Source organism: Rousettus aegyptiacus, unplaced genomic scaffold (genome assembly GCF_014176215.1).
Source record: "Rousettus aegyptiacus isolate mRouAeg1 unplaced genomic scaffold, mRouAeg1.p scaffold_m13_p_1, whole genome shotgun sequence".
NCBI classification, from domain to species: domain Eukaryota; kingdom Metazoa; phylum Chordata; class Mammalia; order Chiroptera; family Pteropodidae; genus Rousettus; species Rousettus aegyptiacus.
This window is the reverse complement of record NW_023416284.1, coordinates 150740161-150755622: the sequence shown is the minus strand read 5'-3', so window position 1 is coordinate 150755622 and position 15462 is coordinate 150740161. Positions and strand designations below refer to the sequence as shown.

The window sequence follows — 15462 nt, the reverse complement described above, 5'->3', positions numbered from 1 at the left end:
ATTAAAATGAAGTTAAATGTGCTTCCATTTGCAACAGTTTTTAAAAATCAAACCTAATTTTAAAGATACATATTTTATCTCGTCATTTTAAAATATCAAAAAAATCAGAAAGTGTGGAAAAGCAAGAAAGGAAATCATTAGTGTAATAGATATGTGAATGTTTATGAACTTTAATAGTGCTTGCAAGCATGGCAATTAGGCAATTTATACTAAATTCATTTTTGTATAATAAAGTAGAAAGGTATTTTTGCAAAATTAAACTGAGTCAGATTACTGTGCTTGACTACTCAACTTATTCTGTTTGTTTGCATATATTTGAAATTTCTTTGCTCTTTGCACAGGGAAGTGAAGATACGTACTTTGCAAACCTAAGAATAAAAATGAAATAACTAGTAACATGTTGCTATTAATAAATCAGAATATTTTTCTAACCACATATATTTTTTCCAAGAGGAAATAATAACATATTATCTCCTCTCTAAATGATGATGATATTAATCTCTCAAATTTCTATAGCATTCCAATGAGTTCTATTACAAATGGATATACACAAGTCTAAATTAATTATCAGTGAAAATACATTTGGAATTTTTTTAGTTGAATGCAATTTGACATGCAATACTGTAAATTTAAGGTGTATAACATGTTAATTATACATCTATCTATTTTAATATGATCACCATTGTAAAAATAATTAGCACTCCTATCACGTTACATAATTATCACTTCTTTTTAGTGGTTGGAATAATTAAGTTCTAGTCTCTCAACAAGTTTGATGGTTATAACACGATATTGTTGTCTATATTCACTATATTGTGCACTAGCTCTCTAGGCGAGGCTTATCTATCCTCTTAAACAACATCTGTCCTGAAAACCCACCCCTCATGACCCTGGTGATAAAAGCTTGGCTTTTTAAATTAATTTATTTATTTTTAATTTTTAATTAATTTATTTTTATGGTCACATTGTTTAATGAAATCTGATGTTTCAGTTGTACATTTCAGTTGTATATATTTACATTGTGTGTTCACTTCCCAAAGGTAGACTTCTTTCTGTCACCACATATTTGACCCCTTTTACTCCGTCTACCTCCCCACTCCCTCCACCTCCTACCCTCTTGTAACCACTAGTCCGTTGTCCATGTCCATGAGTTAATGTTTGTTTAACCTGTTCATTTATTGCTTTTGGGTTTAGATCCCACATATAAGTGATATCATACAGTACTTGTCTTTCTCTGTCTGATCTCATTTGGCACAATATGCTCAAGACTCATCCATATTGTTGCAAATTGCAGAATGTCCTTTCTTTCTCATGGCTAAATAATTAGAATTAAAAAAAATTTTCTGGAACAGTTGCTTGCAAAATTGTATATATTTTACACAGACAGATAAGTGTGTGTGTCATCATACTAAGATATTGTGCAATACATATGATTTCCTAGACCAAGAAACACATATAATAAAACCCTAATTTGGTTGTCTCCATCCTCCCAAAGTCATGATAGGTATGCAAATATTTCTGGAAGAAGTTCAAAGGAAGAAAATGTAAACACACACTCCTTTAATCACCCTTACCCATAGACACTGATCCCTCTCATGTTCTTTCTAATGTGCTGCAAAATTGTAACTAAATCCTAGAGTGGATAGGATATACCCTCTTTATATAAATGTCATCATTAAAAATTATTTTGATGGATTCATCATGGCACAACCACCACAATAGCAGGAGGCAGTTCAGGTGTCCAGGGTGAGGGATGGAAGTTGAGCATTGGCAGCTCTGTTGCCGATGGCAAAACATCCAAATTATTACCTGACAGGTAAAGGACTGACAGATAAAGATTCCTTTTCACAGGCTGGAAGTTAATAGCTGCATTCCTAGAGTTAAAATGGAAAACAGATGAAAACAGAAAATCCTGACTGGCAGTGAGTGGGAAAAATAATTAATAGGAAACCAATGAAGGATCCTACAAACCTGTCCTAAGCAATGTTCTCGGTTTTCAGCCAGACCCCTTGAGGGTGATATATTTTCTTACGAAAGGCTTTCGACACCCACACCTGCCTAAAGGATATATTTCACATTAGTATTCTCTATCTTGACTTTTTAAAAGGTTCTACAGCTATATTTAAACATTCACAAAGGCAATTTCACTGGGAACCTGAATGAGAGCTTGGTGACTTCTAACTTTGACCATGGTTACATTCTCCATCCTGGGCTGTGTCCCTGGATTGGTAAACCTGAGTCAGTTCACAGCCAGCCTGAACCCCATTCCTTCCTGAGTGGGTCTTAAGAACTGTAGCAGACCTAAATTATAAGCAGATCTAAATTACAACAAACCAAAATGATAACAGCCCTGCTTCACGATGGCCAGTGCCTGTGTTATATACAACTTGAACTTGCCCTCTAACTCCCACCTCTGTCTCCTCTATCCTTGTCTGTGAAGTAGGTTCCATCTTACTCTGCAGTCCCAAGTTCCCATCAGACTAGGGCACAGCAGAAAGGCACTTTATCAAGTAGGCAGAAAAATCAGGAAAAATAACTACTTCTACCTTTTATGGAGTATAACTGGTAGCCCTAGATCATGAGAAGAGCAATCAGTGATATAAAATGGAATAGCACTGTAGCATTTGGCACCAGACGTGAGACCAAGACCTAGCAGACAAGGAAGTGATTCTTTGGACAAAAGAAATAAAGGGCCAGGAACTGCAGAAGCTGCCTTTTTTTAGCACAGTAGGCCAGTTCCCCTCAACACGTCCCCTGTTTGGAGACACTGTTCCATGAACAGCTGAGAGGGGAAACCCTTTATCTTTCCACATGTGAAAAAAAAAAAAAAGAAAACTGTCCTACAAGGAAGAATGAACTGTCTGCCCAGAGCCAAGCTCGGAACCCTCTTGATTTTTTGGCAATCTGACAATCTGGGCAGCAATTTGTAGTACCGCTCCACTCTCCATGGACTGTCTGCCTCAGTCTGTGGACACTGCAGTAATAGTTTGGTTAATAACAGTTCCAAGTCACTTTAGGTGGGTCCATGCTTTTGAGCTTGAAACTGATGAAACAAAGTTATTGTTTCATCTGTGAAAGGGGCGTGTTTCAAAAATGGATGCATACTATCAAGAAAAAGTAGACCCCCTTCCCCTCTATAACTACTCTCTCGGTGATGAAAAATACAGAGACCAAATAAAAACCTAGCTCTTGAGAGATGTCATAAATCAAATCAAACAATAACAAAAAACACTTCTTAAAACCTTCATTAACCTTATGAGTACCTTCTGAAGCACACATTTAATTTCTCATGACAGATGCCAATGAGCCTAAGTGATACTCCCTGGAAGTGCCTCTGGCAGAGCCAGCCACATGGCACGCTATCGGCTGCCAGGAAAGTGGTACCCAGTGTGGCCCAGATTCGTTTTCAGACGTGTGCTGATAAAACAATCTCCAGAAATGCTGAAGCTGCAAATGCCATGCCATTAGACTTGGGTCTGTTTTCCATTTGTTATTTTTTTTTTCAATGCAGTCAAATGGCAAGGTTTGTCCTTGCTTGCTAATTGCAATAGCGTCATTGTACAAAATTACAGAATTTTCAAGGCCATTTCTTTGAAAAGGGGGAAATTAGCATAAAAAAGGGATATTCCTGGACTGTGCCATTAAAACTGTAGTCACGCAAGAATGTAAGTGGTATCCCTGGAGAGTTCTGATTTCTGGTTCTCAGACAAAAATCAGTGACAGATGATAAATGAACCAGGCAGATTCCTAGACAAAGGTGTGGCTTTCCTTGGGGATATGGGGCCCAGGGCAAGAAGTGCCTTTACGCTGGATCTCACAACACACCTAGGCCCTTATTTCTCTTTCAACAAAAAAAAAAGGATAATTACTGAAACAAAATCACAGTAGTCCCCAGGGGAGTATTTGGAAAAGAGGAGGAGGAGGAGGAGGAGGAGGCCTATAGCTTTTTCTCTTTGAGGCTTATAGTTATGTTAATGGGGTGTCTAATGTGGAAACTTCTGGCTGATACAAAGTTTTCTATAACTTTAAGGTTCTTCTCAATTTTACCTTGGCATAAAAGACAGAACAAAACAAAACTAGCAAAGCAGTCCTTCTCAAGAGTTTCCACAAAAGTAGCCCCAAAAGTAGGGCAGAATGCATTTCTAGGGGGGTTGAGGCCCAAAACAACTTTCCACAAGCTGGCAATTTCTTTGAAGGCTTTTGTTTTATCTTAAAAAGTGAAAAGAATTTTGTATTCTCCATAATATGACTGGGAGACAAACCATTTATAAAATAGAGCCTGCCAATCTTGTGTTTTTCTCTATTTGGAATTTTTAAAAAATCAACAGACAAGGAACTATGATTATTAGATCTGGTTACAGTATGCCAGATATGTATCATGCAAAAACATTATCACAGAAATCTTGTTGCAATTACAAGTCAAAACACTTAGTATTATTTCCTACTTTTCCCATTTCTCCTGTTCTTAATGTAATAAAAATATTAACAGTTGACTTCACATTGTTGTACTACTCAGTAACTGACAATGGTTAAAAAAAATATATTGGGGGTAGAGGTGGAAGTACAGGAAATGTAAGAGAACAATTCTGGAACTTCCTGGTTTTCCTATAATGCAAATCATTTAGCAGAACACAGTTAATTTAACTGACTACAATTAAGTTCACTACCCATGATACCTCCTTAAGTATTTGGACTAAGAAGTATTTTTAAACCTTAAATTTATACTAATACTCCATATATGAGTGATTTCTCAGAAATCCATTTCATTCCCAGGATACTCCTGTGGGGAGGCCTGCAGAAGTTTCCATTTCTTCCAGGAAATGACAGACAAGAACTATGGCTCTGGTCTTAGGCATAAGCCATGGATCAGATGGTGTCTGTCACACCAAATTGGGAAGGCACAGTGTTTAAGAGCAGGATCCCCGGAGTCAAATGCCCTGACTCGAATCCCAGATCGAGTTAAGTGATCCTAAGAAAGTTACTTGACCTCTTGGAGCTGCAGTTTCCTTGTGTGCGGATATTACAAAAAGGCACTCTCACAGGGCTATTGTGAGGGTTAAAATGAGTTAGTAAAGCTAAGTACGAAGCCCAGGGGTACAGCACACAGTTGAATGCTCAATTGCCGGCACCTTCTAAACTGTTTTATAGTCTTTCCTATATAATAAATAGAATCCTAAAATTTTCTGTAAATCAAGTTTTTCTTTAAATGCAGACAGGATTTTAAAGATAGAAGAATCTTATTGTGAATCTTCTGCAGTGTGAATAAAACACTCTCACTTAATTGTATTATGACTGCCAAAATCAAGCTACATGCAGTCTGACTCGTTAAACGTTGACTGAGAATCTGCAGTTGCAAGACTATGCTAAGCAATAGGGGAATACTAAAAATAAAAAAAAAAATGAATAAAATGTAATTCCTTGCTCAGGAAACCCCTTAACTGGTATAGAATCTAAAATAATGATCTCGACTTGATACTTGTACTCTACTGAAGGCTTAGAAAAACAACACGAGCCAAACTGGACCTGCGGGACATCAGAGAGGGTTCTAGGGTAGGTAGCATTTAATCTGGTATGCCTCTCTCCCTCTCCCTCCCTCCCTCCCTCTCCCCCCCCCACCCTGTGTTGTGTGTGTGTGTTAAAAGGGACAGAAAAGCAGAGGGAGGAGGAAAAAGGGACACATGGAGGTATAACATCAACAAATGTACTGGAGCATGAAACTATGTGACATGTTTAGAAAAGGCCCAGAGACAGGGAAACTCAAAGATGAGGTGGAAATATTGAGTGGGGAAGACAGTGAGCGAGCCCCGAATGCCAGGCTCATAAGTCTCTGTTGAAAGTAGGGCACAATCAATAATTTTTTAAATAAGGAAAGAAAGACATTATTACAATACTTAACAAGATAACCTTGGATGGCCTGAAGGAAATGGAGACTGGCAAAAGAGGGGACAATAAGTATCTTTTAATAAGAAATAGATGCAAAGAGATAGAGACTGGCAATGGCAGTGAAAATAAGTTAAAAAAACAAAGTGAATGTACTATGAGCTTAGAGAATATGTGTTCTCTGCTCATCTCATGCAGCTGGATGGAGAAAATCCTTACATGGAGCTAGTTCTGGCTTATGGAACCCTTACCATGTGCTTGGAATGATTTGGACAAACAGGTCACCACGAATGCACCAGGATGGGTATGGTGGGACGTGATGAGGAAACTCAGTGACTGCTTGGTAAAAAGAGAGCACTCGAAGGATTGAGAGGGGACCAATGTGTTCTCTCCTTTTAGACATCTGAGACAAAGAATAAACTGTGTGCGAGACAACTGAGAGAAGTGGAGAGAAGGGAGAGGGGCCGAGGAGGAGGGAGAAGAGTGGTGATGATGGCTAACGTATACCGTGTGCTTATTATGCGACATGCAGACGTCATTCAAGATACATATATATGCATATATGTAAATACACACACATACACACACACACACACACACACACTTTAATCAACCACATGTGGTAAACACTATTATTTTGCTCATTTTAAAGTTGAGGTAATAGAGATACAGAAAGATTTAAGTGATTTGCTCAAAGTCAAGCAATTAAAAAATAAGCGCTAGGGCCTAATTCCCGACTCTACACTCTTAAACACAAGTAAAAAATATACACAGAAACAAAATGTTAATCTCAGTCCACTCCGAAGGCCAGCCTGGTTTTATTGGACCACCATGACCCAAGTGGGGATGTCTATGAAACTCCATCAAAACAAGGTTCTTTAAGAACCTGAAGAGCCTGGACCTGGTTCCCACCCAGATCCCCTCAGCAGGTCTTTGGGAGGTCCAGGAATAACCTTAAACTGCACCCACTGGGGAGGATCAACTTTCAAGGAAAACTGGGATCCAGTCGATCTTCTTGAAATATCAAGAAAACAGAAATGACAGTTCCCAGGAAGCAGTGATGGCAGAAACAACCCCTGAGTGAAATCAGATCTCTAGGTCTCTTTGTGGTCAGCAAGACTGGAAATGGAACTAAACCAGAGGGGGAGTAAATGTGACTGGGTCACGAAAGCATTTTCAAGTTGAGAATAATGATCTTCAGTAGGAATTCGCAGCCTTTCCTCTTCCGTGTCATAAATAAAACAATGTTAGATATTTTGTATTTTAAATATAGGCATACTGGTATGACACAATATGAATCAGCATCTTCCTGTCCCCTGAGCTCAAGATATTTTAATGTTTCATATAACTACTCACTTATTTTTATATCATGAATACAAAAGGGAGGAGATTGAAAATCAGTACCAAAGCAGCAATCTAAAGTACACTGGTATGACAACTTTAAATTTAAAGAGATGGTATTTAAATAGACTCTTCGTTTGAATCTTCAAATTCCAGGTTGAAAAGTGCATTCGTTCACCCCTAGAATAGCTTGGCTACTTTAGTCAAATTTCTATGGTCGTATGTGTCCAAATATAAGCTTCTTTTCCAAAACTGTCCTCTAAAGAGAAGGTGTCACCCTATATTTGAGCCTTTCCAAAGTCTCATATTCCATTGGCCTCTCTGAAAAACAAAACACTGTTTGGAGAAGACACTTTAACCTAAATTAATGAAGTTTTGAATGCAAAGAAAAGTTCACCTGACAAAGGCAGCGAAAAGGGAAGCAAAGAAACATATTGTAGATTTAGTACTTATTCTTGGGGGAATATATGACCTCGCCCTTTCTAATGTCAGAAGTCGTTGTAAACAAACCTTTTAAAAGATCATTTTAAAAAGTAATAATGTTATGTTTGCCAAAAACGCATAATCTGAATTTAATCATGAAGGAACATCGAAACAACCCAAATCTACTGATGTTCTATGAATAACTGGTCAGTACTCTTCAAAACTGTATAAGAGACAAAAAAAGACTGAGGAACAGTCCCAGATTAAAGGAGACTGAGGAGCGACCAAAGGCTTGGTGACCGTGGACTGGATTCCAAGGAAGAGCAGAGACAGTAGCATTTCTTTTAAAGGGCGTCTCAGTTACTTCAATAACTGAGAAAGAAAACCCAGAAATCCCTAAGTATAGTGAAAACAATCTCCACTAAGCAAAGTATGCTTCTTAAAGCTTTTTTTAGCCAGGATATTAGCACTCATAATCTTGAAAGTCAGTATATATATTTTACATACAAAAATTTTCCTAAGTTTAAAAGTAAAATTTGTTTTAAAAATATAATCTTATTTTGTTCTTTAAAACACATATTTTCTAAAGTAGGGTCAATATACTTTATCGACTTGACTTTATCAGCTTCCTGGCTGTTTCAAAGGTATTTTGAAAGTGGGAGTCATAACTCAGCCACAGACTTTAAGTACATTCTTTTAATTGATGCTTGAATCTGAAATATCAGCCATAATTATAATACACAAAAAACAGAAGAATAATAATCCCATCTTGTATGTTTCAGGCCTTTTAATTTCAATGAGATCAAGTGCATATTTTGCTTGATTACTGTGAAAGCTGGTGTGGGCACACTGCTTACAGTGTGTTTTGTCATTACGAATGTGGATTATAATAGTATATAAACCAAACATTTCAAACAAAATTGGCATGGGGGGTGAACCATTTAAAAATGAACCGCATAATGACTAAAACTGTACAATTTCAGCATATTCACAATAGTTAATGCAACCACATCCCCAGTATGTCTACTCTTGGCAGAGCTTACAAACACTCATGCCAAAAAACATTATTCTTTTCCAAAACATTAACCTTAAATTCAAAAATCTGATAATGTCGAGTCTTAAAATCTCTTGGCAACGGGTTTTAGCAACTAATTAGTTAATGAAATGAAAAGAGTTGAGTAAACTAAAACTATTCAGCTGTTTCAGTTACACATGGAAGTATTAGGGCTGCCAAATACCAGAACTTCAGGAGGTATTTTAGAGCATACATTCTCCACTGCTGCTCTTGAGTGGGCACTCCCCTCCACCGCCAGCCCAGGCAATAGTGCTGTGGGTCCCCGGGCCCCTGTGCTGATGACACCAGGGCCCTCCCTCCACAGTCATGCCAGCTCCTGTGGCAACAATGGTTGCAGAGGGGCCCCCACCTTCCCAGGGCGCTGGGCAACAGTGCCACATGAACGCCCACTCCCTGAGCTGAAGCTCAGAACACAAAGCACTTCTGCCCCATCCTCCTCCTCTACGAAGCCTGCACTCCTCTGGGAAGTTCAAACTGACCAGGGAACTATTTTAACTATATGTCTAGTCAGTGGTTTTGGTCAAAGGAAAACTATTTGCTCTTTATTTTATTAAGAAATATATGTTTCTTAAAGAAAATATTAAAAGTAGAGGGAAGACATAACAATTCTAAAGTCCTGCTTTAGCATTTTGCTATAGTTATGTTGTCTTATTTTATTCAAAGGTTTTTTCTATCATTATAACATTACTATATTTTTATATTTTACCTAACACTATATCATAAGCAGCTTTCCAGGTTAACAGTATTTTAAACAAATAGCTGTTTAATATTCCAAGTAACTATAACTTGTTTTATTTAACCGGTTCCTTGTCAGCGAATTTGTCAATTCACATTTAAAATCATTTATTCCCTGAGCATCTACCACATTCAAGTCACCAGATTAAATATTCTAAATACGACACATATGTAAATAAGTGGCTACTCCCAGAACACTCTTCAAGACTACAAAATGCATACACATACACATGCAACATATGTGGTGCATGTATGTGCACACTTGCTACATGTGTCCCGAAGCCATTTCATTCTTTTTAAATATGCATATAGGATTGAAATATTCTAATTCCCTTTCCATGTTTTCTTTTTATTGCTAATTTCTGCTATCCTTGTCTGCTGGATTTGCTTCAGCATGACTGATCAGAAAGTCTTTACGGTAGCCACAAAAGAAAATGTGAGCATCATGAAATACTTTATCTTAGAAACATTCCCAACCAAAAATATTAACTACGCCTGTGTTTTATACAAAATTGCTGTATGATATAAAGTTGGGCTGTTCACCTGGGAAGTGAAATAATTTGCTGTGGTTTCCTTTGGGTGGTAGGACCAAGAAAGAGGAGTAGACATCCGGAAACAGTTGACTTAGAGCCACAGAGACAGATAGGAATCTTCTTTTCAGCTCTTCCTTAGTTGTGTGAACTTCAACACGTTACTTAAATCTCACTGTGCAGCAGGGTGGAAGTAAGGATTCCAGAAAAATCTATGTAAGGGCCAAGCATGTGCCTGGCATACAATAGACACTGAATATATTTCTACAATGAGCACATATTCTGTTTTTAAAAGATGAACATAACTTCATATAGAAAAATTAAAGAGAAAAATTAATTTTCTTGGCTTCACTGTTACAAGTTAATTGTAATTCATTACTGATTTCCTAGTAAAGCATCTAAGTCTTGAAAATTCAAGAATCTAGAAATATGACAACAGTGCCCTGAAGCTGACCAGGACCACCTTATAAACCAGCTCCTAATATTTATTAATTCGAAGCTTTTCCTCCTTTCTATATAATTGTGAATATATATCAAAGATGATGGAGTCAATTCCCAGTGTGGGAAAGCCACATCCATCACCAATTGCGTTTCAGGACAATTTACTTCCCTTTCTAGTTCTTCTCACCTTGGCCTTTGATTTGAGAGGTGAGCACACGATTCCTCTGCTGCTATCAGCAGGTGGAATTAACTGCTCATCTTCTAGGAAAGCAGATGTTCCCCCAGAGACGGCCTTGTGAAAAAGCGCTTTCTGGCCCAGCAGCACTTCGCCTCACATTTTACACTGGAGCTCTGACAATCGATCTTCTCTGAGTCTAAACAAAATTTTCTGGCTAATGAGGAATTCCCTGAAGAGTGCCTCCAGAAGTTAATACATATTCAAATTACCAGAGGTAAGTGAACAGTAAGTGTTCCCAGGGGCCTTACCTGTCCCTGAAATTCTCATTTTTTCCCATTTGAGTCAAAGTAGAGTTAAACTATTGTAAATAATTACATGAAATCAATCATCTTTACTCTGTCAGAGTAATCTAGCCATCATCAAAATAGACATAAAATTCCCAGAACTAAGAAATCTTAAATGTTTTTCCCCATGGGGTCTTGATAAGTTTAGACCTCTGAATAGTCTCTCAGGGCTGGTCTGGGCTCCATGGGGTATGGGGGTACCCTGAGTGAGAGACAGCTCTGGGCTGGATATAAGACAGATTCTGCCTACAGAACCAGCAGGCAGACAAAATTTTACCTAAAACTTGTATTATATTTGGAGTTGTATGCTGAGAGAATTTCAGAATATCTAATCTCAAAGGAATCTGCATATGATTTTGTCTTTGTTTTCAAACTGTCTAAACTCAAGCTGTTTCCTTGGCTTTAGGACAGTAGGGCCACTGTTATGGTACTTGCAGAGGCCAGCGTGCTCAAGCACACCCTAAAGCACAGAAAGCTTAATTTCAAAAGGTTATTCTGGAAACTGTCCCTTGCACTTGCTGTTCCCTTACCCAGAAAACTCTGACCCCAGACACAGTCTGCTCCTTCACTTCGTCTGGGTCTCTGCTCAAACGTGTCTGTACTGGAGAAGCCTTCCTGACCATCCCAGTTGAAGTAGCACAAACACACTCAAAACAGCCTCTTTGTCACCTTAGGATACTTTATTTTTCTTATTCTCACTTTTCTTTTTCACTCTCTCACATTATAGATGCATTTGCTTATTTTCCACCTTCCCCTCCCCACCAATGCAAGCTCAACAAAGGAGGAACTTTGTTTTTTCACTGCCATATCTCACTCAGTTCTTCAGAGTTCCTGAACACATGACCACTGTTCAATAAATATTTGTCACAGGAATGAATGAACTGTAGATGTTTTAGCCAAGTGCCGCCATCCATCTCTAGTCCTCTTCTCAGCAAGATAGAAACACAAACAAAGTTCCTGAAACACGCACAACAGGCTATCACTAATATCTCCTTAGATGTCTTTGTTGAAGCTTATGAAGCAAATGTACCATGTGAGCTACCCCAAGAGTTCGCAAAAAGCAAGTTTCTCTTCTAATGTTCCCAGGCTATAATACTAAGAAACACACAACTTTCGCCTCCTCCCTTCTCTCCCTGCACCAAATCATGTTCTCGCACTCACGGAAATCTACATCTTTTTTCTTACCATACTGCTCAGAATTGCTGGTGAAGAGAAGATAGTCAGAGGCGCAGGTCTGGGACTCAATATCCAAATCTCCTAACCTCAGAATCAACCTCTTCCCCTTCGGCACTGCGATTGTCTTTTCACAAACAGTGTGATTGGGGTAAGTCCCTGGGTAATTCTTAGATGTCATGGTGCCACTGTCCTGGTAGGTCACTAGGTGCCCACAGCTGTCACCTGTTAAAGAAAAAGAAGACGAAATTAGTGAAAATAATTCTTACTGAGGATTGAGTGAGTCCTGTACAATCTCCAAGTCAGGTATTTTATTACTTACTTCTTTGGAAATCAGGAAAAGCTAAAAATAAAATTAAAAAGATTAAATTATTGAACAGTACCTGTTATTTCAAGTTATTTCATCTCTTATTTCCCGGTTTATTAATCTTGTGAACACTGTTGATCAAAATGTTTCATGTATTAGAATGAAAAGCCCTTAGCAAACACACTATTTAATCATATTACTTTTTCTAATTATCTATCTACCCATCCAAGTGTGCACAGTAGGCCCTTGGTATTCACAGATTTGCTATTTGTGGCTTTGTTTATTAGCAAGCCAATGCCATGTAAAATTTTACAATGGAGAAAATATTACTTCAGAGGGTTACTGTGCTGATTAAATGAGATAATATGCAAAAAATCTATGCTGGTGGTAGAATCTGAGACTTGAGAGGACTTTAAGAGCCTATCATATAGCTGAAGACTATAAATCACTGATCATTCACATCTCGGCTAATGAAAGTCACAGATTTGATGGTTCCTGATAGACTTAGTGTGTATCATTGCAGAATGTCAAGGATCTCCTCCTGTACTGAGTGCTTGCACACACAAGACCTAGTGTTCTTGGTGACACCAGTAACATCAGTGGCTGCTTCACAGAATTCAGAGTAAAATGGGAGACAGTCACATGTTCAAATAACTATAATACTAGGTGCTATGTCCCCTATCAGGAGCTTAAACAAAGGGCTGAGGAAGACAAGAGAGAATCTATTTCAGTGAGTCATCACTACTTCACCAAAACAAATTTTCTTAAGACTTCTCTGAGTAGGGAACTTCATCAAATGACCAACAAATTGCTCCAGTAGATTAAAGTGACCAAGTCAATCATTCAAATATCTAACAACATGCACAAGTGGGTAGGCTAAAAGATGAATAAGCACCATTGCATTCAAATTGAAAAATGTTTGTAGTTAGCATGCCATCGGATAAACAAAATAAGAATTTCTACCCTTAGCTGGAGAGAAAGAAAGAGAGGAGAAACCAGTTGGAGAAGGAGCTCTGTAAGGTGGTCAATCAAGGCCTCTCCACTGAAGCCCCGACTAGGGCATACGGGGACTCTAAAGACCAAGGCAACCTTCTTCCTTCTCCTGCCCATTCCTCAGGTAGAGGAGGATTCACCTGAGGGCTTCCTACTCTACTTCTTTCTTACACCTCAAATGATAATGAAAAAATATATATATATGTATTTTTTAAAAAAAAAGGTCTAGGGGTGGGGCACAGACCTCCACAATCTGGCCCATTTCAGCAGGCACATCTAGAGAAAGGATCATCCATTATCCAGAAACTCCCAGAAGATTCTGGGCAGTCCTGGCTGGGAGACTGGATCAGAGAAGGCGAGCTGACCTTAAGAAGAAGGGGTTAGAGGATACTAGGGGTAAATGTAGACAGACAGCTAAGATAAAACTACTATGAAACCTGGAGACCTGGGCAGAAGTTGTGGAATTTATACGGTAGGTAGCAGGGACCCATGAAAGTTTTTGAGAGGGAAGATAATAAAAGAGGCATTTAAAAAAGAGGGTGAACCTGACTGGGTAATGACAGGAATTAGGATGCAGAGAGAATCTGGATCAGAGTAGTTTCGGAGGCTAGGAAGGGGCTAGCTGGAATGGGAAGGAAGGAAAAGAAAAGCAAGAAAATTCACAAGAAAAAAATCAACGGACTCAGATTTTCACTAATTATAGTATGAAAGAGGAGAAATAAACATTGAAATTTTGAGTTTGGAAATGACTGAAACACTGAGGCTAATATAGACAGAAAGGGAAGCCCAGAGAGCCAACAGGTTTGGAGACTTCCCCCAACTTTGGTTTTGAGCACTCTGATAGAGCAATGCTATGATAACTAGTGTACAAATGATTGTGCTTATATACACCTAACTAACCCTCTAAGCCACCAATGTGTATTGCCTGGTAAACATTTAAATTTTTAGTTGAATAAAATACTTATACAAATTTGCATTTAAAGATATATATGGAATGACAACCAATAAAGGAGGCCATTTTCATTCTAAAGTCTCTCTGTACCAAAGCTATTATCCAAGTTTCTCATTTTAATCTAAAAGGAGCATATGGTATTGAGTCTATGGGGGTTCACCACATATGCTCCAATTTACACATGAGGAAATAAAATGTATAAGGATTTGACTTAAGGCTGCTCAACTGGTGGTGGATCCCACACTAGAGTTCCCAGATGATCCAGCAACAACTCTGTAATTTTAAAAACACTTTTGTCTAACCTCTTTATTTGATTTTCTAACATATGCATATTTGTTTAATCTTGGGAAATCACCTGAACTTCTGTCCTATCAGGTCTCCCTTTAGACACTTTCACAACATTTTTCTGTTAAAACGAACAGCTTCCTAATAACTGACTCGGCAACGTCCATAAATAGATGGAAAACCACTGAGTAGAAGGTTGAGCAAGAAGTTTACAATGGAAGTATCGGGCATGTCACCATCAAAACTCCCTAATGGACCTCCCCAGGACTACAAGTGAGGCAAGCCGATACTATGTCATCTGATAAAACAAAATGTGCTCTAGCACCAATATCAATGAAGTACTATTGCCTCAAAACATGTGAATAAGTAATTGATTCAATCTCATCAAGCCTTTCGGTCTAACTTCAGTCTTTAGGAAATGCATGAGGTCGAAGCACAGGTTTATTGACACCACGTAGAATCCATTAGCCAAATTCAAGCTGTGGACAGTCTAGGTGCAACTGATCCGGTTTCTTTAAAAATGAATGGTATGAATATTTTAAAATGTTTATTTTCGTCTATGGCCACGCTAGAACAATTCTGATCCTGTCTGATCTCGGAAGCTAAGCAGGATCGGGCCTGATTAGTACTTGGATGAGAGACCACCTAGGAAGACCAGGTGCTGTAGCCATAAAAAAATTAAAAAATAAGAGATTGTAAACTGACACGGTCCTTGCAATCTGTGAAGTCAACCAAAGGTTGCCTCACCTAAAAAAAATAAAAAGTTAAATAAATAAATAAATAAATAAATAAATAAATAAATAAA

General features: G+C 38.2%; 1 protein-coding gene across 4 annotated transcripts in view; it reads right to left on the bottom strand.

The window, feature by feature from the left end:
- Nucleotides 1–15462, bottom strand: part of DCBLD1 (discoidin, CUB and LCCL domain containing 1) — a 75445-nt gene that overhangs the window by 39342 nt on the left and 20641 nt on the right. For all 4 annotated transcript variants that reach the window (XR_001599264.2, XM_016163624.2, XM_016163625.2 and 1 more), the window contains exon 2: nt 12133–12345. Coding sequence is in view for 3 of the 4 variants with exons in the window: in XM_016163624.2 (XP_016019110.2) it covers nt 12133–12345 (213 nt within the window). In the remaining variant the exon portion in view is untranslated. The remainder of the gene's footprint in view (nt 1–12132; nt 12346–15462) is intronic.